The sequence below is a fragment of the Colletotrichum higginsianum genome, chromosome 1 (assembly GCF_001672515.1).
Source record: "Colletotrichum higginsianum IMI 349063 chromosome 1, whole genome shotgun sequence".
Taxonomy (NCBI): Eukaryota; Fungi; Ascomycota; class Sordariomycetes; order Glomerellales; family Glomerellaceae; genus Colletotrichum; species Colletotrichum higginsianum.
In genome coordinates, this window is record NC_030954.1 from 1,859,642 (window position 1) to 1,882,022 (window position 22,381).

The window sequence follows — 22,381 nt, forward strand, 5'->3', positions numbered from 1 at the left end:
CGCGCGCGCGCGCAGAGGGTACGGTGCCAAAGCAAGGACAGCGTGCTGGGAGGGGAAAGAAACTCGCAGGCTATGAAACAGCTTCGTTCTCGCTCAGCTGGGCAAGGAAGGACGACAGCGCCAGAAACGAATGCTGGCGTCCAGGGACCAGGGTTGACAGGGCGTAGCGACGTCTGTGGGCGAATTTGGTATTTTGTGAATGTGAGATGATGGGCTTGCCACGATCTGTTAGCCGACGTGAGGGTGTGGGAGGAACGCCCGTTTGTTGCTGTTTCAAACGAGTCCGATTCTGATTTGGGGCCACCGTGACAAGAACAGAGTTGCAGTCGTCCAGAGTGATGTTGTGATGGCGAAATGGGCCAAAGGTAAAGTGTGGGTGAGATGGTAGTGTGTTTCCGACTGAACTTCCTCCCACCCCGGCCGAGTTGCAAGGACAGGCCGGAGAGCGGCTGGCAATCGGGCACATTTTCGGTCAGTAATTCCCGTGTCCGGCTTAGTGGGGGGGCTATAGTTTGGGAAGGCGGTGAACTTATCGAATGCAATTACACCCACCGCCGTCGGGTTGCTGTTGAACGAATCAGAAGGGTGACTTGCTGGAGCTTGTGCCCGTCATGCATAATTTTGAGCCGCTAAATCGCAGTGAAGACCCCTGGGAAATTCTGGAATCCTGGAGAAGATAGCAACCCCTCCATCGACGACGACCACCCGGGCCTTTTTTTGACAATTTACAGTCCCAGAGACCCGCCGCCCTTTCATCATCCACCACCCAAGACCCAAGTCTCAAACGCCAAACGTCGTCGATTACGTTTTTCGTTCACTTTCTATTTCTCAAGGTCATTGCGGAAAAGCTGCACACGGTAACCCGAAAACGACAACGAAGCTGCGAAAGCTCACCCATCTAACTGACTTACCCCTAGCCAGCCGTCCAACATGGCAGAAAAGTGCGTCCACCAGGGCTGCGGCAAGCTCTACACCGATGCAGAGGAGCTATGTGTCTACCACCCTGGTCCTCCCATCTTCCACGAAGGCCAAAAAGGTACTCACTCGCTCGCAACCTAGCCCAGCTACCTACCATTTACCAGCTTTACACACACACGCACACACACCCAGCTTCGTCATATTCAATGGAGAACGCGTCTCTTCCGTTCTTGTCCCGTGTGGTTGCGATAGGGTTTCCCCCTCTTTCGTCCAATCGATCCTCTCCCATTCCTTCCTCAAGTCCCGTTCAGCCGCTACCCGAACGCATTGGCATCGATTCGCACGAGACACCGCGGCTAACCTAACCGATCACTACCAAACAGGTTGGAAGTGCTGCAAGCCCCGCGTCCTCACCTTTGAGGAGTTTATGACCATCCCCCCCTGCACAACCGGCAAACACTCCACAACCGACCTACCTCCCAAGATCGAGCAAAAGCCCCAGGCGGACCCTGACGCAGCGCCTTCCCTCGCCGATAAGCTCGCCGCCTCGGCACCTGAACCGGGCCGCAAGCCACTCTCTCAAGCTACCCAGGCCGCACCCTCACCTCCTCCTCCACCCCCGGAATCCGAGTCCGATGACGCCTCACTCGAGATCCCTGATGGCACCACCTGCCGCCGCAAGGCCTGCTCAGTCACCTACCGTAAGGGCACCTCCCGCGACGGCGAGTCCTGCGTCCACCATCCCGGCGTGCCCATCTTCCACGAAGGATCCAAGGGCTACAGCTGCTGCAAGCGCCGCGTGCTGGAGTTCGACCAGTTCATGAAGATCGAGGGCTGCAAGACTAAGGACCGTCACCTCTTCATCGGCAGCGGCAAGAAGAAGAATGCGGCCGCGGCCGGCGGCGAGGAGAAGCTCGACACCGTCCGCACCGACTTTTACCAGACGCCCTCCACCGTCATCGCCTCCTTCTTCCTCAAGAAGATTGTCAAGGACTCGGCCAAGATCGAGTTCAAACCGCAGTCCATCGCGCTCGACCTGCCCACGTCGGACTCGCCGCCCAAGCGCTACACCACCGAGGTGCCCCTTTTCGCGCCCATCGACGTTGGAAAATCCACCTTCAAGGTCCTCGGCACTAAACTTGAGGTGAACCTCGCCAAGGCCGGCGGTGAGTCGTGGCCAGTCCTGCGCAGCGACGACCGTCTCACTGGTGAGATATTACAAATCGGCAAGGCTGGGCGTTTGCAGTAGACATGTTGACTTCCATGTCATGGATTTACGCTCTCGCGCTTCGCGTCAAGCACGTTTATCACACGGACTTTCGGATTTAGAGGAGTTCGGGGGAAGGGGGAAAGGAAAGAAAAGAAACGAGGCCAAACGTCAGCGAGAAGAAACGAAGAGGGAATTCAAGAGGGAAGAACACGTGTGCGAGACATGGGGGTTTTCCCGGACGCAAGAAGAGACACTAGAGAAGCACGCAAGAAAGGCTATAGATAAGCATGTGAGACACGAGGTGTCTTTATGTCGCAAACCAAGGATGCGGTGCTGCCTGTAGCTAGCTTGTAATCCAAAGAAAAGAACGTAAAACAAGAAAAACTTCAACGTCAAACCCCAAGACATGTTGTTTCTGACCCCCACACCCTCTCGAAATGAGGCCTCTCTCGGATCTCTCTATCTCTTGGTATGCCGGCTGTGTCAGTGAACCAGGTACTCAGACATGAATGTCCGCCATGGCATGTGATGAGGGTCCTGGCGAAAATCACGTTGCGCGGCCTCGTCCGTTGACTCGATGATGGGTTTTTGCTTCCATTTATGGACAGCAGCAGGGTTTGAGGAGGGAGGGGGAGCAGGGAACGAAGGATTGCTCAGACACACAAGCACAGCAGAGCATGTCCAGTCTGAATAATATAGAGAGAGAAAAAGGGAGACAAACGAGACGTACGCAATCCAGTGAGATGCTAAGCCCCTCTCCCATCCCCTCGAGCACAGTCGTTCATCCACCCATGGGAAGAATCGGAAACACGACCCTAGGCCTCTCTCGGTACACTGTTGCGCCTATGAAGAGGGCGTGATCAAAAAAGGAGGGGAAGAACGAAATTGTTGAGATGACGAGTTGCGAGGACTCGCTGCTGCTCGCATCCGCGCCCACCCCTCCCACCCCACCCCTTCTCGTCCGAGAGCCCTTGGCACCCGAACCATTGGCTTCTGCGTGTCTCGTCGCGATGAGCAATCACTTTCCTGGTGACGAATGCGTTTCCGGAAGGTTAGAGCTCTGTCTCTTCGTACGCCGCTCGCAAGCAAACACCGATGGAAAGTGTTTGCAATATATGGATGGATGGATGGATGGATGGATGGCCTATCTGACTTTTTTCATTCAACCAAAGCCTATTTCCCCGGCTCCCCTTAGATCTATCTGCCTTGTTCCCACGCCAATTAGATAGGGACATAACAGTAGCTTCCACAGCGATATATTTCTTCAATCTCTGGATATAAATAAGGAAAGTTGAGGGGACTTGAGTAGACCCAGTTTCTCCCGGAAACCGTCTATATCTGGAGTCCCAATGATATCTCTAAGCAAATGCCGACGCTAGCGAACATCTCTGACTGATGATGTATCTTGAGAGGCAAGACGAGGCAGCCAAAAGTCATGGGGTCTAGACTTTTAAGATTAACGTAAAAAAGAAAAGAAAAAGAGAAGTCTTGGCTCGTTGCGGCCTGATGCAATTGCGGAAAGGAAAAAAAAAAAGGGCTGTTTAGAAGAGGAAATGGGAAGCAAGTAAAAAGTTTTCCCCACCCCCCTCAAAGCCGACCCATGGCAGCTTCTTTTGCCAGGGTGTGGCCGACCGACCGCACGGATACCAGTGCGTGAAAGAGATAGTCCAGTGTCTGTCGAGTCAACCACACCCCCCTCAGCTGCGAAACCCAAAACGCCAAGCCTGCAATGTGGACTCGAAAACAGAATCGGACATGGACAAGAACCAAATCGTCGAGGAAAGAAAGGAGCAGAGGAGGCTTGAGTCGCCGCAGATGGCGAGAAGTGAACAAAAAAGGGAAAATGCAGAACATAATGGTATAAGAAAACTGGATCCCACGGCGATGCGGGCATCGTCATCCCGCTCGGCCGGCGTCCGCTCAGCGTCTTGGCCACCGCGCCATGACGGGGGGGGGGGGGGGGGGGGGGGTTGCTGCTCGCTTCTACTGGCTTGCCACATGCTTAGCCGTCTTGGTTGTTCGTCTTGGTGAAAGGACGGCCAGTTCAGCGCCCGCCCAATGGTCAGGTGACCAAGGTACTCGGATGGCTTGGCTTCCCTCGTGCGGGAGGACCAGTGCCAAGTTGTCCGGCGGGCGGGTTGATCTTGAAGGTCGGTCTGGCCAGGCATAGGTCTTCCCCTCAATAGAGCAGGGATCGACCAAGATAGAGCACCGAAAGGGGTAAAAGGGAGAAAACCCAAAGAGGACGGGACGTGGCCAGGACCGTCCAAGTGAGCGGTAAGAACGGGCGTCTTGCTGTCATAATTCTCCATAGTTGCGTAAACGGAGGTGCAGCGTGGAGTGCCACAGCATCCTGTCTGCAGGGACGATGCTCGTTTGTGCCCGGTGCCATGACGTGGGGGTAAGTCGTGGGTGTAGCCGCTGGAGGGGGGTGGTCGATCTGGCCGCCCAGCGGGCATCTAGACTTTGGCCTTTGACTTCGCCGCATCAATGCAAGGGTGGGGCCTGCCCGCTGCGGGACGCAACGGAACCGACGCCCCTCGCCCTCAACCCGTCCTCTTGGTTGCCGGGTTGGGGGATGGCGTCCGCTCGTCCTGGCCATTGTAGATCAGCTGGAAGCCGTCGCGGCGGCAGATGACAATGGGTTTGTCGTTCTCACAGCGCCCGATAATTTCGCTCGAGTCCGGCAGGTTGTAGGGCACCGCATCTTTGAAGTGGATAATTGGGCCGCCGTCCATTGTAAGCCCGATAATCTCGGCTCCCTGGATGCCATCCTCCTCGTCCGAGGACTCGACTTGAATGGTGTTTCTAACTCTCGTGTTAGCGTAAATGCTCATCTTGGCGGGAGAAGATCGGGCAGCAATCAATTTCCCAGGGTGAATCGTGCACATACACTTGGCTCATTGGGAGCGTTCCGGCGTCGCTGTTCTTCCTCTTCCTCGATGTCGCCTTCTTCACTCTTTGTGCCATGCACATGTGGAAGTAGTGGAACAAGCCCGCGATGACCAGAACGGGTGTGCCGAGAGCAAGAGCCCAGGGCCTGTTGCATGCAGTTAGTAAACTTGCGAGGCCTGTAGGCATACTGACGAGGTTACTCACGGGTGCTTCCGCTGTCTCAGTTGATGCACGAGAGCTAGAATGACGCCGCACACAGCAATGAGAGATCCGACCTGAATCATGGTAAAGGTCGACCAGTAAAGCGACATGAGATCCTCGCCATCGCAGAATTGCAATGCCATAAGAGTGAAGACCTCCATGATGACTGTAGCCAGCGACACACACACGCAGAATAGGTTGAAGTAGATGCAGCGTTTGATTGCCTTTTTTCGTTTTGCATCCGTCTCGGGAAGTTCGCTCACAGCGTCCAATGTCCTAAGCGTTTGGTCAGTAAAGTCGGTCTCTGGATGAGGGGCTTAGTGGCTATGGGGGCCTACCGAGTGTAATTCCATGCTGCCAAGAACAGGATAAAAAGGTTGAAGACAAACAGAAGCCAGTACAACAGGTCAAATTGCCACCTGTCTAAGTGAGCAGCAAACCTGGCGTAGTGTGCACACCGCACAGGGTCATAAGGCGTGAAATCTTCCTCGTTGGCAGCCATCGTGAAGGTTGACTGGTGTTGAAGATGTGTTCACGTATTCTTGATGTCGTCTGGTTGGCCCGGATGACAGAGCGTGGATTGAACTAACACTTTGACAGGTGGTGATGCAAGAGGCTCTGCTTCTTTATAGGAAAAAGAGTCGTTTCGTATAGTCCCCGTTTCTGCAGGGTTGCACAGAGTCGGTGCGGACTTGTCCAGACTTGCGCGTACGGGCAGGGAGGCGCCTTCAGTCAGGCTCTGTTGGTAGCAGGGGTTGCCGTGGCCCTATAGCTCATGAGGGGCACCCCGGTGTGTCCTGCGAGATTTTGAGGGGACAAGGCTTTGGGGGGGGGGGGGGGGGGGGGGGGGGCGTGTAGATGTGGAAATATAGATCAAGCTCCCAAGGCTTGTCGGATAGATTGTGAGATTGGCTCAACCTGAGATAGAGCAAGATAGCGTACAAACTGCCAGAAACTACTGCAACACTGTAGTCAACCCAAGGCTGGCTGCTCCACTCGGTCTTCCACCAACTGGTGGATCCTTGGTCAAACTCATCTTGTCACCAACGATGCACTGATGCTGAGTCAAGTGCGGAGGTAGGCCAGGAATAGCGCTTGAAACAAGATGACAGCGAGCAGCGTTGTCGACTTGGCTTGCGGTGATCCGCATGTGGAGGGCGATGCTGTCTGGGCGATGTCTGGGCAGTCTCTTGGCAAGATGCGCGGGGCTAAGACGCACCTACATTGCCGATCTGTCGGCGGGCCTTTTGTGACGCCTCAGGTGAGATTGGATTGGTCCGACGCCGCATTATTCTCCGGTCTAGGGGGCTGAGCAACGACGTTCGGATTTGTAACCCAGTTGCCCAGATGCCCAGATGCCCCTCTGGCCCATGGTGTTCCTTGAGCTCGACAACTAGCTTCCCCGGTCCACGCTGCTCAACTCCGTCCTTGATCCGTCCAATGACACCTCGAAGCCGTCGGGTCGATGTCACCCCACACGTCTCATCAACGAACCCTCAACTCAACATGTGTTCCTCAACTCATTCCCTCCATCAGCTCAACTCTGTCGAGCATCATCCCCTTCAGACCGAGATACTCCTTGAGAGACTCCCATTCGATGCCGCCCTCCTCGCCATGTCTCCATTTCTCTCGGTAACCCCACGCGCAGGCAATATCGTCCATGCCGGCGCGCTCTTCCTCGCGGAGCCAACGTTGGTGCAATGGGATGCCAGGCGCCCAAGTGACCCGTCGCATGTGATCGTTGGCAGTGGTTTTGGCAACCATCCCAATGGTTGCCGTGAATCCCAGGTAGGCCAGGATCGCCGCGAAGGCGAACTTGGTAGCGGTCACGGGCTCCATTGTGTTCTGGAATGCCGAGAGATTGGAGGCAAGAGCGTAGACGCCAAAGGGGGCCGCACTCACGGCCGAGGCGGGCAGAAGCGCCTTCCGCAGAAGCTTTTGGCGGTAGAATGCTTGTGTTGCGTAGCAGGCCTCAACGATGCCAATGGCAGCGTCCAGGTTCTTGGCGTCGATGGCAGCCCCCTGAGCTGTTTCGGCCACGCCTGCCTCGATGGCCTTGTCTGCTCGGTTTGGGTTCTGCTCAACATACGAGATTGAACCCTCAACCGCCTTTGGTTTGGGCTTTGACGCATACAGTTCGAAAACATGGGGAAGTGTCTCGGGCCTGCCAAGCCTAGCTTGGATGTTTACGTATAAGTCCAAGACCTGGGGACCAATGGAAACGGTGGGGTGGGCAATGATTTCGTATGCTGACTCGGAGATTGCATCGACTGTATCCTTGACAGAAATCGACGGGATCGACGTGCTGCTAGAATTAGAAGCGATCGAGTTGGAGTCCAGGGATAGGAGGCTCGAGGCGGTCGATGCGGCGAGGGCCGAGGCCGAACGTATCTCCGACTTGGATAGATATGGTTGAATCGCAGTCGCGGCGCCTTGGCACGTTTTCAAGGCTGCGATGACGAGCTGTGGAGTGGGAATGCCGTCCGTGGATAGAAACCGCTTCTTGCTCTGCAGAACCACGCCCGCCACCTTGCTCAGATCAGGGAGCTCCTTGAACGACGTGCCTGTCATTGCGGGCCTCTCGTGACCGGTTTTGTGCGAACCCGAAGCGGATACCGTGCTCGCCAGACGGTTTCCGCTGGTAACTCGCCTTAAAGTGATAATTTCGCGGATATTGGCAGATCGGGAAGGGACGATTGACGATATGTTTGGCTTGGCGGTATGTTGCATTCGAGTCTGTTGACCAACACTTGGTGAAAAGGTTACACATAGTCGACAAAAAGATTGAGGTCGCCGCGTCGCTGGCCGGATAATGGCAGTCCGCATCATCTTGGTGGTGGTGGCGGCAGAGAGGGTTCGGCGTCGGGTGTTCGAGGAGGACGCGTGTTCGGCGAAAAAGGATTGGACGACCTGAAGCAACAGACAAAGAGCGAGCGAGCGAGATTCGTCGTCGATCGGCCTATCTAGGCTGCAGTAGTGGTAATAGTAGTGAGAACTGGGAAGCAATTGGGGGCCAGGTGATCTTGTCGATGCGTAGGTAGCCAAGATAGTCCGGCAGAAGGAGTCGCCGGGCGGGTGAAGCAGAAGCTGTATCGAACAAGCAACCGGGAGAGGCCGTCTGGGCCTTGGAAAGAAGGCGGGATATGATGAGGACTACGGTGCGAAAGCCGACGAGGAACCCGGCAGATGGGAGGCAACAGTATGAAGCACAAAAGACCAACAAAAAAGAGAGGGTTGCGCTGGACGCGACGGAGGCTCCGGGGAAGCTGAGAGCTTCTGCAAAATTTCCACCCGAGCCCCAACAGCACGTCGTCCAATTACCCGCACCTGGTCCCCTGGCCTTACACTACAGGTGATCACTCACGCGCCAGGGAGGCGGCTCTTCACAAGGCTCGCTCGGGAGATGGCGGCCGTACCAATGAGACTGGCAGCCGATCCACTTTAGTGGGGTAAGAAACCGTAAGTACAGGTGAGTACTGATACTCCATCCAGCACTCATACAGTACTTGAAAGGTCACTGGAGAAACGTAAACGTTCTGCCAATCGGCGCTACGCACGGGTTTTTCACAAACTGTCCCGTACTCTCACGCCGTCTGCGAGCTGTTCAACAACACTTCCTCCCAGACATTCGAACTGTAGATCGCTGTCTAGTGATGCACTGCAATATACTAGAGGGAAGTAGACAATCTTGGTAATTCTCTAACATCTTGGAACCCGTTCCGATTTATCTTCTTCGCTACACCCCCTGTTGTTTTCTCGAATGGCTGCCTTTGAGGCGTTCCGAGCTTGCGTGTTTTTCAGCCACAGGTACGCGCGAGGAACCTTTTGGGCTGAGGGGTCTGGAGGTACCTCAAGTACTGGAGACTGCTCGGCGAAACGGAAGTACCGCGAAACACGCAGAGGCGCTCTGGCCCACTCTGAATGCAACGGTTGCACCGCCTGCCCCTAACGACGCCGCATCTTCAAATGACGGATCAAGATACCGCCCGAGAGATGACGAAACACCACGCGGCTGGAAAGCAACCCCAGAGTACCACCATCCCACCGCCCCTGGGAATGCACCCATCGATTCCTCGAGAGCCTCTTATTTCTCTACTCTTGAACCACTACCCTGCCGTACGACGGTACCGTATTTGAACGACATCCATCTCCAAAGTCGCCTCCGCTCGACCCCCCGACCGACGACGTGCCCATCAGCGAACAACTCTCCGTCGACAATACGTCGGCTTTATCATCGCTCCCACGACATCGACAGCAGCATAGAATAAACGCCATAGATAATCTATTCGTCATGCCCCCTCCACCGCCGCCGCCGCCGCCTCCGATGCCTGCGATGGGTGGCCCTCCGCCGCCACCCCCTCCGCCAGGAGGTCCTCCGGGAGCTGGTGCTCTGCCTGCTAGACCGCCTGGAGGGGCGAACAGAGTAAGGAGTCACTGCTCATGGGGCATCTACGCACCTTTTCTGTATGTGTAACCGGGCTAACACGACTTACAGGGGGCTCTTCTCACCGATATCACTAAAGGCAAGGCCCTCAGGAAAGCCGTTACGAACGATAGGTCCGCCCCGATAGTTGGACAGTCATCCGGCGGCCCAGGGGGCCCGCCTGTAGGAGGTGCACCACCAATTCCAGGCTTGGGAGGTCTACCCAAACCTCCCGGTGGATTGGCCCCTCCGGTGCCGGGAAATCGAGCTAGAAGCAACAGTGACCAGAGCGGAAGGGAAAGCACACCTGCGCCGCCGATGGAGGCGGCACCACAGCTTGGTGGTCTGTTTGCTGGCGGCATGCCAAAGCTACGCAAGACTCGTGGAGCTGTCGACACGGGCGCTTCTGCAGACTCTTCGTACCTCTCGGATCCTGAGAGCAACGTGCGATCATCCTCGGCGCCGAAGCCACCAACTTTCGGAGCGCCAAAGCCTCCAGGAGGTGCGGCGCCGGCCCCGCCGGGAAGACCGCCTCTACCTCCCCCCACCGCTGCCCCAGCACTACCGCCATCGATCGCCAACCTGCGCAAGACGACGAGCGATGTACCCAGACCGGGCTCGTCAGCATCGATGAAAGGACCCCCGCCTCCCATCGGCAAGAAGCCTCCACCACTGCCTGCATCCCGGAAGCCTTCTTCCACGCCCTCCAGCCATCCACCCCCAGTACCAGGTGCACCAGCTCCTGGAGCCCCTCCTCCTCCTCCTCCGTCAAATGCTCCAGCACCTCCTCCACCCGCGCCCCCCTCGGCACCCCCCTCGGCACCCCCCTCGGCGCCGCCGCCCCCCCCTGCCGCTGTTGCACCTCGAGCTCCAGCGCCGTCACCACCCTCACGATCCCCAGCACCTCCGCCGCCTCCACCAGCATCGAATGGGTCTTCACCGCTGGCAATGCAAGCTGCCCTGCGAGCAGCCGGGCAAGCATCTCCCAGTGCTGCTCCCCCGCCGCCGCCTTCAAACGCACCATCACCCCCTGCTGCTGCACCCCCCCCGCCAGCCGCTCCCCCTTCACGGGCCCGCGCCGGTTCCGGTCTTCGTTCGTCCATGTTGGACCCAAGTGCTTTCACTCTGGCTCCCAACGGCGCAAAGAGCCCTAGTCCTACTCGATCTAGCACGACGGCCAGTCTGCACGCCGGTGGAGGAGGTGGCGGCGGAGGTGGTCAACGGTACATTGTTCAAGATCCACGGTGGAAGTTTCAAGACGAGGCTATGCTACCAAAGCCGAGGGATTTCGTCGGCGGTCCTCGACGCTACAGGGCTGGCAGAGGCAGCAGTGTTCCCCTTGACTTGAGTGCTCTGTGAGGTGCTCATCATCGGCGGTGTCCTCTCCGCGGCCTGGTCAACATCAGGGGCTTTGTTAAACTTCAGGTCTAAGTGACGGACATTCTCCGCCAATATACATGATTCAAGCAATCGACTGCTGGATGAGTCCGAGTGGAAATGTGTTCCCTACCGCAGCATCCAATGTTACCATAAATGACCCTACGTAAGAAAGCATTCGAGCATTTGAACGATCCGCTTCCCTCGGTGGTTCTATTGATAGAACGCAGGGTCTCAGCAAGGCGAGGGCGTCAAATCGGGACGGAGACTCAGGCTTGGGGATCCATGGCAGTACAAGCATCTGTCAAGCCTTGGTCAAGCATTTTCGCGTCGGGGTTTCTGAGGGCGTCGCCGCATCGAGCTTTTCTCTTGGAAACGCATCGGGCCTTGGCGAAACGGTCGAGTGAGACGCGACCAGATCGCCCGGTTCGCATTCGCGCGTCATGTGTCTTTTTCCTCGGAGGCCATGGATCTCTCAACCATCACCACACGCACTTGGAAACCTGTTTCTATCGCTGCCTGGGGAGTGTGGTCATCAGGGGGGCCGCTCGAGGGTGTGAGGTTCGAAAGAGAAAGAGGAAAATTAAAAGGGCTTAGCAAACGCAAAAGAAAACTTTAAGGGGGAGGGGCCATCACATTGATCCCTGATAAGAGAGTGGAGGAAGACGATACATAGCATCGTGCTAGCGATTTGACCCCTCTGTCTTTTCTCGTCGCCGGTCGTTCGCTAGATAACTCGTCGTAGAAATTGATCAAGATGAGGATCCAAAAATATCTCGGGCGCGCGTGACTTGTTGCCTAAACGGGAGGGGGAGGGGGAGGGGGTATGGATGGATGGGTCGTGCGAGCCCTGTCATGGGTAGGTATCTTGGAAAACAGAGAGAGGTGGGTGGGGGGACGGGACCCCCAGGACCGGGGGTTAGGTAGGTAGGCATGTTGAACGAGCGATCATCTCGGACCTAGGGTACGTGCGAAATGGATCTCGAGCGAACATACGGCTGGGCACGTAATACCACGCGCTTCACACTCATGGAACGAACGCTGAACGCTCTCATGTTTGGAACGTGATAACGCCCGGTGGACAGGCAGATAGGTTCCAGCCTGACGGAATGTGACGACGTTGAGATGGGCCGGTGCGTCGTTGTAACCAACTCGGGCCCCTCGCTCTCTTCGGCTGTCCAGGCGCCTCTGAACTTGTCAGAACCAGCGACATGGAAGAAATTACGCATCCCGGCGAGAGCAACACGGATGGAATCCACAGCCAACCTCTCTCTCACATGCGCGGAAGTAGACACGACCTGCTGCAGAAGGTGAACCGTAAAACCGTGCCCTCATGTATTAAACTACCCTAGGAAAAGCCGAGTTGAGAAGAGCCATCCCGCAAATCAAGGTTTCAGTTATGCCCGCCGGCCAGATTATTGGGCGATGGGAACACGGGGCTCATGGAAGGGGGAAAGAAATCCAGGCATCAATCAACCCTTGATGGCGTCGACGAGGCAAGCCTTGTTTGCGCAGACTCCCGAGGCCCCACGACATTGAATGATCCGATAACCTCACGCCTCGCTTTCATTTCGATCTCTCTCTTCCAACTCCCCTCCTCCCAGAGGCCCGCCCAGATTAGATTCGAGATCCCCGCAAATGAAAGATAGAAAGACAAGAGAAGAAAAGCTTTCATGCCATGCCGGGCCAGTCCTTGGCCGTTTCCACTTCGGCTCCCACCCCCCAGGTCTGGAGATCATTTCACATAGCAAGTGAGGAGAGGGGACGGAGAAGCGGTAGGGGGTAAGAAATAAAAAGAAGAAAAATAACTCAAATGTCAACCGCTGCCCCTGAACCCCCATTTTCGTTTGCCAGGTATGTTCTGCATTTCTTCCCCGGCATGGGGGAAGAATAGGTATCCATGAGTAGAAAAATCAGTCAGTCATCTATATTCGTCGCAATGAAGAAAAAAGAGGACCAGCAGTAAGGTTTGCGTGGAAGACAAAGACCCAGAAGGCCTCGCAAGGTCCAATATCCCGGATCCGTCCGTACGTAAATAGCATCCGACGCTTCATGATTCAGACGGCGCGTTGCACGATCGACGCTGATTCAGAACTTCTCAAGCGGCAACGCTGCGACCAACCCCCGCACCCCACCTCAAGCGGCGAAGACCGCCGCCGGACGACCGAATAACTTCTCGCCCGCACGACGAAGAGTCTGCCACAGTCGAGGCGTTGACGCCCACACCTGCCGAGAGGGCTTCCTGGCGTCCAACTTCGCGGCCGATCACGTAGCCAGCGCCGAATCCCACCACGGACACCAGGACTACGACACCGGCGCTCACGACCCACGTCAGCAACGTCGGGCTGATGAGAGCGTCGTCACTCGCCGCCACCTTCTTTTTCTTGGCCGCTCTCGAAGACCGGGTTTGTGAAGGAGTACGCTTGTGCTTGTCGACACCGTCGCTCCTGGGTGACGAGGAGGCAGAAGACGTTGTCGTCGTCCGTGGGCGCGCGACAGGTGACTTGGCAGACGGGGCGCCTTGAGTTTGGGTATGTTTCTCAGTCATGAGCTCAGATTCGGGCATCAGCCGTAACTCAACAGGTTGAGAGCTAGGTCCGACCCCGGCGTGCGCCGACGGAACGCCAGGTCGCTCAGTATCCTTGTACTTGGGCAGACCGCGGGCTGCAGCAGCGCATGACAGAAGGGTGGTGAGCGACGCACGAAGAGCCGCGTCGTTGTCAGCTTGATAGGCGGGAGACATAAAGTTGGGCGGGCCGCGCTGGACTCTGGTCTGTGATCGTTGGGAGAGGGCAGGCCGCACACCGCTGTGCGGGTGTTGGTGGATCGCCGAGTTGGCCGAGTGACTTCTGTTCAAACCCGAGGGCGGATGAGAAAAGGCGTTTGGCTGGGGTCTGAAGACAGGATCGTCGGGGACACGCCCCAGGGCTGTGGCAATCTCATCGCTGTCGTCGGAATCCTCCGATTCCCCTCGGGGCCGCTGCTGTTGCTGGAATGACGCACGCAAGAAAGGCTGGACGTTCTCGGTTGAGCTTGTCAGGCATCTATCCTCCTCGCTTTCGCTCTCCTCGTATTCCTCTTGACTGCTTGTGCCAGCGTGAATGGCCGTTTGGTCGACATGGAAAGATCGCGGCACAGGCTGGCTCTGGTGATGTAAGCGACGCCGGCGGGCAGCCATGGACCCGCCGACGCGGAGACCTGTCGTGACGATATCGTCGCCGATGGACGAGAGGGACGACGAGGACGGTTGCGACGAAATTTCAACCCATGATTCTGGAAATTTTCGTGTCAGCTTTTCGCCAATATCCCGGAGGTAGTGGTGTCCTTCTGGTGACTGACCGTCATTTCGTCTCCGTGGGCCTACTGCGAGCTGTGCTCCGTTCACCGACACCCTGCCGTTCTGCATGCTCTGCTGTCCCGCGCGCTCGTCGCGCTGCTGTCCGTCCATTCTGATACGCTAATAATAGTAAAAAGGAGAAAGTACGCCGGGAAAGAATTTGAAAGAAACCGAAATAAGCGGAAAAGTAGCAAAGAGTTCGGTCGTCGTGGTCGTTCGAGATGTTGTAATCGTCGACGAGCGAACGTGTGTGGGGGGCTACGTCCTCCGTCCGAAACCCCGCGTTTTGGAGATAAGATACGCTCGTGGTGGGTTCTATCTACTAGTGTAATATGGGGTCCGAGATTGTCTGTTCGCGCGCGACGCCGACGATGGTTCGAAAAAGTGCTGGTGCACGATGTAGTGAGGCGGGAGGCAGGAAGAAAAAAGTTGCAGGTTAGGAGAGAAAGATTGCAGTAGACCGCTTCAAACTATGGCTGGCTCACCAGGCACGCAGGGTCGGTGAGATGGTGTTGAGGCCCGGTTGCTGGCTGGCTGGCTGACTGGCTGGGCCTTTGCATGCTACGGAGGAGAGGGGAGGGAGGGGGAGCATCTGTCCAAGGATTCCAGGCTTACCACGATACGGCGGGAGAGTTGTGTACACCACAACGACAACGTCCAGATGATGTACATCTGCAGCATTCATTGGCCAGCGAGGTACCTGTTTCCCTGCTCCGGCGCTCGAAGGTTCCGGGCACTGTACCGTGTCAGGTGCTTAGACCACCAACCAACACTATCAGGCAGCGCCGGGGCTGCTGCAAACGGCGCGATAAGCACAACACAGTGTGGTCTGGAGGATTGTCCTCAACATGAATGACGCTATCGATCCCGTTCGTCGTTAACATGCCACTGGTAAGCTTGCACTAAGTGTACATCGTCCAGGCCGTCAAGGGCTGCATTGCAGGGGGTTAAGTGGAGCATATGTTTTTTTGGCTGCGGGAAGCGCGAGCTGCGCCCACCTTTTGATCAGTCTTCAGCTTTTATACGGATACTGACACCGGCTCTTCACGTCGGGCACGCATTCCACCCCACCGTCCTCGTCTACCCAGTGCAGACAACTGCGGAGAGAGTGTGCAGTTCGGCCCATTTAGTGGTCCGCAACTTACAACCCGCGACAAGGACGATCCCAAGACACGCCGTGATTGTCGTCTTATAATCGTGCTCCAAGTCATGCCAGGATCCACTGACGTGTTGTGGTCCCCCTCCTTCTCGGTCTACCGCCCCCCCCCCCCCCCCCCCCCCCCAACAGATTCTGTCCGTTTTGTACCTCGAGCCTGGCTTCTAGGTGATTCAGAGGGCAAGTACGAACGCATGAGTGGGTTCGATCAGCCCGCCTTGCTGACGGCGAACAGGTGCTTCCCCCGTGACCCATGTTTGTTAGACAGGCGCGGGGTGACCAGGGGACGAGTGTTCTAGCGGGACTGAGAACATTTGGGGTCGTGGGTTTTCCCATCACGGGGCTGAGTGCGCATCTCGTGCCGCCCAATGACGCACTGCCAGCCGGGAAGCTGAGCACGAGGCTGCTGTCGATCGAAGGAAGATCCGAGCGAACTCCTGAGAAGGGGAGAAACAAACACCACATTGCGTCCCACACGAGATGGCCACATCATGTTCAAAGTACGGCATTCACGGTCACGCATCGTGGAGGGGGGTAGTGATTTCATCGAGGAAAAGATCAAAACTTTTTGTATTATAATAACAGCCGGTCCCCAAACGCCAAGTCCACCTGGCAAGTGTACATGCCTTTGATATGGCATTCACGGGGGAGAAGGTATACTTACTCCATTGGTCCTGCGTCGCATTGCATTGGTATCGTTCCAAGTTCAAGAGTAACCGTAACCGAAGGGAATAATAAAACGCCTGACCAGCCACAAAGTCGTCGACAGCCAAAGCTGTTGAAAGCAACCCCCAGAGCCCACAGAAGCCGTCGTCATCTAGAACTTTGAGTCCCCTCTAACGCGACTCGCAAAGATGCAAGACACCGAGAATCTTCCTCAGTTTCATGATAATAAGCCGTCTGCCCACTGTGAAGATGCTGCGATGCAACATATGCCCTCTTGGTCAACCCACAATAGCGTACAGATCCGCATCGTCTCGCTCTGGTATATTGTAGGAGCACGAGACTGCCACAAGCCAACGGTCCCAAATGAAAAGCCCTCAGGTCCATCTTGTCTCCGAAGAGACTGCTCTCAAAGCCCACAATTCCCGTAGGAAAGAAACTTGTCTCGAACCGACAGCCCACAGTAGCCCACAGGAATGCCCGCGTAGTGCCCTCTGATTAACCATAAGTGTGCAACTTGCGTCACCGTTTAGAAGGTGACCTTCTGGCCCTTGAAGTCGCCGAAGCCACCACGGTTGGTGGAGGAAAATCCACCACGGCCGCCACGGCCACCACGGCCACCGCGGTCACCACCACCACGTCCACGACCACCGAAGCCACCGCGGCCACCACCACGGCCACCACCACGGCCGCCACCGAAGCCACCGCCCTCACGCTGGGGCTTCTGGCCGGCATAGTCCAGGCGGACGGCACGGCCGCTGCGGCCCTCGCCAACGTACTGGCCGTTGAGCTGAGCGAAAGCAGTCTTGGCATCATCAATGGAGTTGAAAGAAACGTAGCCGAAGCCCTTGAGGTTGCCCGACTCGCTGAAGGATGTTAGCGTTGTGCATGGAAGGATCAAGTTGTATAAAAGCACTTACGGGTCAGTGGGCAGGCGGACGCTGGTGACCTCAGCAGCTTCGCTGAAGAAAGCACGGACGGTGTCCTGGTCGACGTCAAAGGGAAGGTTGCCGACGAAGAGAGTGTCACTCTCGGGTGAGACAGTGTCGCCGTGCTTCTGGGCGCGGTCGAAAGCGCGTGCCTGGGGGTTACCCTCTCCAGCGGGCTTCTGGCCGGAAAAGTCGATGTTCATAGCACGGCCGGCGAGCTCGCGGCCCTGGGATCCCTCAAGGGCAGCGGCAGCAGCCTCAGGGGTAGCAAAGTCGACGTAGCCAAAGCCACGGCTGCGGCCGGTGGCCTTGTCGGTGACGACGCGGGCACCGGTGAGATCAGAGAATTCCTGGAAAGCCTCGTACAGAGAGTTGTCATCGACAGCCCAGGCGAGGGAGCCGACGAAGAGAGTAGAGCTCTTGTCGGAGATATCGGTGCGAGCCTTCTTGCCGGGGATGACAGGCTCGTCAAGAGCCTTACGCTTCTTGGAGGGCTCTTCAACCTTGGCCTCAGTCTCAGATGCTTCCTTAGAGTCGGAGGTCTCTTCCTCCTCATCGGAGTCGGAGTCGGAGGAGTCGGAGCTCTGTCGGGACAGTATTAGATGATGTGCATAGATGGGAAATTGTGTTGATGGAACTCACGGCCTCAGCCTTCTTCTCGGTCTTCTCGTCGTCAGAAGAGTCGGAGTCGTCAGAGTCCTCCTCAGAGTCGTCACTGTCGGAGGACTCAGCCTTCTTAGCGGCGCCGTTGGTCTTGGCCTTAGGGGCCTCCTCCTCCTCTGATTCGGAAGAGTCGTCAGAGTCGGAGTCGGAAGACTCGGCCTTCTTGGCGGCGGCCTTGGGGGCAGCAGTCTTCTTGGTGGGCTTCTCCTCCTCCTCAGAGTCGGAAGAGTCGCTGGAAGCCTCGGACTCGGATTCCTCCTCGCTGCTCTCGGAGGACTCGGACTCGGGCTCGACGACCTTCTTGGACTTCTTGGAGGCCGCCTTGGTCTTGGACTTGGGGCTCTCGACGGCCTTGGCGACGGCGGCGCTCTTCACCTTGGTGAGAGGGTCAGCAGCCTTGCTGACCTTGGTGGTAGACTTGGTCTTGCCCATTGCGAAGGTGTGAAGAAAACGTAGATTGAGGGACGTGAAAGGAGGAAGGGAAAGGAATTGAGGAGTTGGAAAAGCAAGAAATGGTCTTTTCCAGAGGGAGGTTGCGCGAGGGAAAACTTCTCAACAGCTTCGAGGCGGGAGCTTGACTTTTATGGCAAGGGTCCGGTGGTTGGGGGCGAAGGGTCTTGCGACAGAGATTTTTTTTGCGATTTGCCAACTTTTTAGCGGGGCAGTCTCTCGACCGGTGCGGGCGGTGAGCGAGGGGCTTCTCAGCTGTGGGTCTTTACAGTACGTACCGAAAAGCACTTGCTCTGGGGAGCAGCAGCCTAAGGCTTGGTACCCTGGAGGGCGGCCGTGGACCTGAAGCCTGCGAATTAAGGCCGCAGGAATCTGGCTGACCTTTAGCTGCCGTGAGGTTCCTCCAATCCCGAGAGCCATCCCAAACCCGGCCCAGAGACCGATCATTACGAACCGCAAGCTTGACCTCACGCCGCGCGACCTCCGACTCCGGTGACCCCGTTTTGTCCAATCCGAACCTACGTATCTTGAGAAAAGACTCCCTTTTCCAATTCGAACACAACCTTCACGATGCCGACTCCCGAGTCCGAGATGTTCCTGGCGCAGAAGCCAAAGGTGCCCCCGACTTTCGACGGCGTCGACTACGACGACACCAAGGCGTTCAAGCAGGCACAGGACGCCATTATCCGCGAGCAATGGGTCGGTGCCATGATGCTGCGTCTCGTCGGTGAGGAGCTGGGCAAATGCTACAAGAAGGAGGGCGTCAACCACTTGGAGAAGTGCGGTCATTTGAGAGGTTAGTTGGCTCCTACGACGCCGGATGGGGGACCAATCGCTGCCGGCCAGCAGAGATGGACTCCTCCCGAGATACTAGCTACTGACCGGATGGCTCAGAAAAGTACCTGGTTCTGCTCAAAGAGAAGAAGGTTAAGGGCACATTGTTCGAGCAGCAGAACTACATCAGCAAGCAATAGACGGGCTGTGTTCGGTATGAGATGGATTGGTATAGTCCTGGTTGGACCAGGAGGCGGCGCTCTGGTAGAGACTTCTTTCAGCATCAGAGAAGGGGAACGCAGAGACGAGGCCATGACGGTATCACGTCAATTGGCTAGTGCGTGATGGGCGATATCCCTCGCGATATGTACAAATGAATCAAATAAGGCTTCTGAAGTTATGCAACTATCCGTTGTGTCTGGGTTTGCCGTCCATCTGCGCATGAAATCCCGTGCTCCGATTGAAAAGCCCTAAATTTGATCATCAAGCAATGCAATTGACCTTTTTTTTTTTTGGTTGATAGAGCGCGCAGTTTCGTTCATTACACGATAACCCCAAAGAAGGTTGAAGCTTCAGAAAGATCCGTGCCTGGACAGCCTTCCGTGCTAAGTGCGTAACAGGCACGTCCCGCCCGCCCCAGAATTTTTCTACTGCACTCCGAGCTCAAGCTCACGCTTCCTGCATCAACAGTTGGAGCGGCCCCCGAGACGACAACCAGCAACGCAAACCCGCCGCAACACCTCGTCGTGCTCGTCCGACACCACACAACATGATTTGCAGAACATGCCTGCGGCGAGCCTCGGCTTTGCCCCGTCTCCAGGCGCCAAGGGCCACCGCCGCCCTCGTCATTAGACCCTTCTCTCTCTCCGCGCCTTCGAGGAACGCAGCAGCGGCGCCCGACGACAGCACCAAGACGAAAGCGACGGATGTACCCCCGAACCTCTCGAGCCTCAAAAACGATGCACCCGCGCCCGCGCCCATCTCCTCATGCCCCGCCGGTACCGTCCTCAACGGGCTGAACTACTTCAAGGGCCGGACGGACCCGGTCGCCCTCCGCGACGAGGAATATCCCGAGTGGCTGTGGACGGTCCTGGAGTCCAAAAAGGTGACCGTTGAGTCCGCCGACGACCTTGCCGCCGAGATGTTCTGTATGTCAAGCACCACCATCATGGCCGAATTCCCTCGGCCACCACAACTTGTCCTCCCCTTCTCCCCTCCCCCCTCTGAAATACTCGGTCCATGGCTATGCTAACCCATCATGTGAACGCATAGCCAAGTCCAAGAAGCAGCGTAAGGCCGCCGCCAAGCGCCAAAAGGCCATCGAGGCCAAGCTTGTTGCCTCAGGCGACGTCGAGGCCCTCGCGCCCAAGGTCCCGCTGCCGCAGCAGTCCATCAACCTGCCTGGTGAGAAGGGTGGCGATGTCGAACATAACCTTCACGCGGCGACCAAGAGAGACGAGCTACGCAAGGCGATGCGCACGGAGCGTAAGGCCAAGATCAAGGAGTCCAACTACCTCAAGTCCATGTAAGGAGGCAGGCGTGGTATTGGCGTTGATGCCGTTGTGTCTTGCGCTGCCACGGCTGGCGTGGTAGCGTACGCGGCTAGGGTTGTGTGTATCATAAGGGAGTCAAGCTAAAGGGGACTCTTGTACAATATTTACTGTCGGCATCGCCGGCTCGTCTTATCACTTAAAATATCAAACATTGAGCACCAAGATCAAGAGACATTGTTGACAAAGCGCCCTGTCTTTTGGTATCAAAGCTCGAGGGCAAGAGGCTAAGAATACACATTGTCGAGACCACCACTAACACGTCTGCTAGTCTTCATCCTCTTCCTGTTCCCCAATGGATGCTTGCTTGAGCGACAGCTCTGCTCTCAGATCCTTCAAGCGAGCCTCGACGCGGTTCTTCAGAATCTTATTCGTCTGATTCGACTTCTCTTGCTCCTTCTTCGCGATCTCATTTTTGAGCTGTGTAATGTCCTCCCGGACTGCCTTGACTTCGTCCAGCCGCTCCTTGTCGTCATCGTCTTCATCGTCGTCGTCATCTTCGTCTTCCTCGCTGGCGACAGACTCTTCTCCGTCACCGCTATCGTGGGCATTAGGTGCGGGTGTGCCGGTGTTCATGGTCATGGGGGTAGCAGCCTCGAGTTGTGTCGCTGGTGTGCCTGCCTCTGTCGTGGCCTGGTTCATCGCCTCCTCCTCCTCGAAAGCAGCCATTAGCTCAGCCTCCAAGTCGTCATCATGTTCATCGAGTTCGCCGTCGTTGTAGCCGTCAGCCGGGAAATACCCGCTGTCGTCAGCCTCGCCGTCGGCGTCTTGTTCGTCTTCGGAGTACTCGTCGCCAGACTGCATCTTTCTGTCGTCGATGAGTTCGTATCTGGAGGACATGGCGGCCGCGTCGGCCTGCAAGAGCTTCTTAACCTCATTTTCCTTCAGCTCGATCTCCGAGCGACTGATGATCTTGGCGAATCTTTGGTTGGTGGCGTCGTGCATAGGGGGTGTCAGACCGTGCGGCCATTTGAATCCAGGTTGGATCATTGCAGGTAACGGCGCCTTTTTCGCCTCCTCCTCGCTCCGGACCTGCTGGAACACCAGGAGCATGTGGCAAATGTCGGCAGATTTCATGAGGGTCTTTCGGTCCCAAGACTTCATGCCTTCCGTGATCGTAGGCAGTTCGACCATGACTGCAGCATAAGGCTGACCCTTTACTACTACCATGGCGCGCCGGGTGTCCTCGTCGAAGAACTTCATCATTATGTCAGCGCCGCCATCCTTTCTAGGGATGCCGACCTTGCCTTCCTCAATGCACTTCCTGACATATTCGCAATGCTCGCCGGGCATCATGCGCAATATGAACTGCTCCTCGATTGTAGGGTCCTTCTCCTGGTCACTAGCCTCGGAGTCATAACCGTCGCCGGGTGGGTGAACAGGCGGTTTGCCTTTTGACTTAACAACGATATGACCTGTCCTAGGCGTCGACACAACAGGCGTTTTCAGAAGCTTGATCTTCTTGGACGGATGGTTCATGCCATCGTCATCTTCGTCCTGTTCCCGCTTCTTGGATTCAATGATCTTGGTTGTGGGCTTGGAAACCCTTCCAGCTTTCGTCTTGGACGGGGCAGGCGCCGCGGGTCCAGCTGGTGTCGGTGGTTGTGATGCCTTCAGCTTGATCTTCATCGAGGAGGAAGGAGTCGAAGCCGACGGCGTCGCGCCATTCTGTTCGCTGAACGAGGACTGTCGCGAGCCCACGCTGAGCTTCAGCTTCGGCCGGGGCGGTGGAGCGCTGATGTCTGGCATGTTCGGAAATTCGTATGCTGATTTTCTCCTTTTTCGTCCAAGTGTTCGCTAGTCGGAGGCGCTTTGGATGGTTTGTTCGTCGATGC

General features: G+C 56.6%; 8 protein-coding genes across 8 annotated transcripts; 3 read left to right on the forward strand and 5 right to left on the reverse strand.

The window, feature by feature from the left end:
• Positions 1-930: 930 nt before the first annotated feature.
• CH63R_00576 (CORD and CS domain-containing protein) lies at positions 931-2,167 on the forward strand (the record flags this gene model as incomplete). Its single annotated transcript, XM_018295551.1, has 2 exons — positions 931-1,036; positions 1,302-2,167. 2 exons carry the CDS (start codon positions 931-933, stop codon positions 2,165-2,167), a joined length of 972 nt encoding a protein of 323 aa, XP_018163913.1.
• Positions 2,168-4,674: 2,507 nt separating this feature from the next.
• On the reverse strand, positions 4,675-5,726 carry CH63R_00577 (uncharacterized protein; the record flags this gene model as incomplete). The annotated part of the gene is made up of 4 exons (XM_018295552.1): positions 4,675-4,936; positions 5,022-5,168; positions 5,228-5,500; positions 5,563-5,726. The coding sequence occupies 4 exons, from the start codon at positions 5,724-5,726 to the stop codon at positions 4,675-4,677; spliced, it is 846 nt and encodes a 281-aa protein (XP_018163914.1).
• Positions 5,727-6,739: 1,013 nt separating this feature from the next.
• On the reverse strand, positions 6,740-7,795 carry CH63R_00578 (uncharacterized protein; the record flags this gene model as incomplete). Its single annotated transcript, XM_018295553.1, has 1 exon — positions 6,740-7,795. The coding sequence occupies one exon, from the start codon at positions 7,793-7,795 to the stop codon at positions 6,740-6,742; it is 1,056 nt and encodes a 351-aa protein (XP_018163915.1).
• A 1,720-nt stretch (positions 7,796-9,515) lies between these two features.
• CH63R_00579 (WH2 domain-containing protein) lies at positions 9,516-11,006 on the forward strand (the record flags this gene model as incomplete). The annotated part of the gene is made up of 2 exons (XM_018295554.1): positions 9,516-9,647; positions 9,720-11,006. 2 exons carry the CDS (start codon positions 9,516-9,518, stop codon positions 11,004-11,006), a joined length of 1,419 nt encoding a protein of 472 aa, XP_018163916.1.
• A 2,116-nt stretch (positions 11,007-13,122) lies between these two features.
• On the reverse strand, positions 13,123-14,472 carry CH63R_00580 (uncharacterized protein; the record flags this gene model as incomplete). Its single annotated transcript, XM_018295555.1, has 1 exon — positions 13,123-14,472. The coding sequence occupies one exon, from the start codon at positions 14,470-14,472 to the stop codon at positions 13,123-13,125; it is 1,350 nt and encodes a 449-aa protein (XP_018163917.1).
• Positions 14,473-16,709: 2,237 nt separating this feature from the next.
• CH63R_00581 (RNA recognition domain-containing protein) lies at positions 16,710-18,204 on the reverse strand (the record flags this gene model as incomplete). Its single annotated transcript, XM_018295556.1, has 3 exons — positions 16,710-17,046; positions 17,101-17,693; positions 17,752-18,204. The coding sequence occupies 3 exons, from the start codon at positions 18,202-18,204 to the stop codon at positions 16,710-16,712; spliced, it is 1,383 nt and encodes a 460-aa protein (XP_018163918.1).
• A 588-nt stretch (positions 18,205-18,792) lies between these two features.
• Positions 18,793-20,525, forward strand: CH63R_00582 (Ribosomal protein subunit l37; the record flags this gene model as incomplete). Its single annotated transcript, XM_018295557.1, has 4 exons — positions 18,793-19,018; positions 19,232-19,333; positions 19,665-20,144; positions 20,269-20,525. The coding sequence occupies 4 exons, from the start codon at positions 18,793-18,795 to the stop codon at positions 20,523-20,525; spliced, it is 1,065 nt and encodes a 354-aa protein (XP_018163919.1).
• A 288-nt stretch (positions 20,526-20,813) lies between these two features.
• On the reverse strand, positions 20,814-22,295 carry CH63R_00583 (Transcription initiation factor tfiid subunit 7; the record flags this gene model as incomplete). The annotated part of the gene is made up of 1 exon (XM_018295558.1): positions 20,814-22,295. The coding sequence occupies one exon, from the start codon at positions 22,293-22,295 to the stop codon at positions 20,814-20,816; it is 1,482 nt and encodes a 493-aa protein (XP_018163920.1).
• Between the last annotated feature and the right edge of the window lie 86 nt (positions 22,296-22,381).